Below are 806 nucleotides of genomic sequence, written 5' to 3' on the forward strand. Positions count from 1 at the left end.
TTGCCTAAAATCGCTCTAAGTGCTAAGTTTGCTGTGAAAAGTCCTCCTCCATGCCTCTCGCCAAGGACTCCTTATATACAGGCTCAATAGCAACCGACACTGATTATAAAATATTCAAGGCTCTTCATAGGACAGCCAATTCTTGTAATGTTTTCGTGACATTTAGAGAGATTGTTGGGGAAAAATTGATATTTTTAAGGTCCGAACGAGATATCTTGTCGCAAATGGATGCATCACTCGGAATGGATGATGATGAGTTTTTAATTAGGCAAGTAGAAGCAGTTAATGCATCTTTTGGATTGAACTCACAGACGGCTGAAGGGGTGCAAGGTTCGAAGGATAAAGATAGTGGAGCGGCTGTAGATGGGGTTAATACGGCTTCGGGTAATATGCTACAACAGGAGAAGCAAAAGAGCTTTGCACTAGGAACAGTAGTGGAGAATGGAAGTAAAAAGCGGGCTCACGTTGAAGCAGCTGAAGATGCTGTTTGTGGGGTTAATCCGGATAATATGCATCAACAAAACTGTACGCTACAAGAGAAGGAAAAGAGCTGTGGAGAAGGAACAGTTGTGCAGAATGGAAGTAAAAAGCGGGCTAACGTTGAAGCAGTATCGGAAGAAAACAAAAGAGATCACCTTGCAAAAGAAGATGAAGATGAAGATGACGAGGACTATGATGATAATGAAGATGAAGATGAAGATGATGATGATGCTGAAGATGAAGATGAAGATGAAGGTGACGGTGAAAAGGAAGATAAAGATGAAATTGGAAATAAAGATGAAAATAAAGATGACGAGGACTATGAT

At 40.7% G+C, this 806-nt stretch overlaps 1 protein-coding gene across 1 annotated transcript in view; it reads left to right on the forward strand.

Moving 5' to 3' along the window:
* The first annotated feature begins 224 nt into the window (after nucleotides 1-224).
* LOC106314863 overlaps nucleotides 225-806 on the forward strand; it is a 3,006-nt gene continuing 2,424 nt past the window's right edge. Inside the window, exon 1 of the mRNA XM_013752674.1 lies at nucleotides 225-582. Within this exon, the coding sequence (XP_013608128.1) occupies nucleotides 225-582 (358 nt within the window). The remainder of the gene's footprint in view (nucleotides 583-806) is intronic.

Source organism: Brassica oleracea, chromosome C9 (genome assembly GCF_000695525.1).
Source record: "Brassica oleracea var. oleracea cultivar TO1000 chromosome C9, BOL, whole genome shotgun sequence".
Lineage (NCBI taxonomy): Eukaryota > Viridiplantae > Streptophyta > Magnoliopsida > Brassicales > Brassicaceae > Brassica > Brassica oleracea.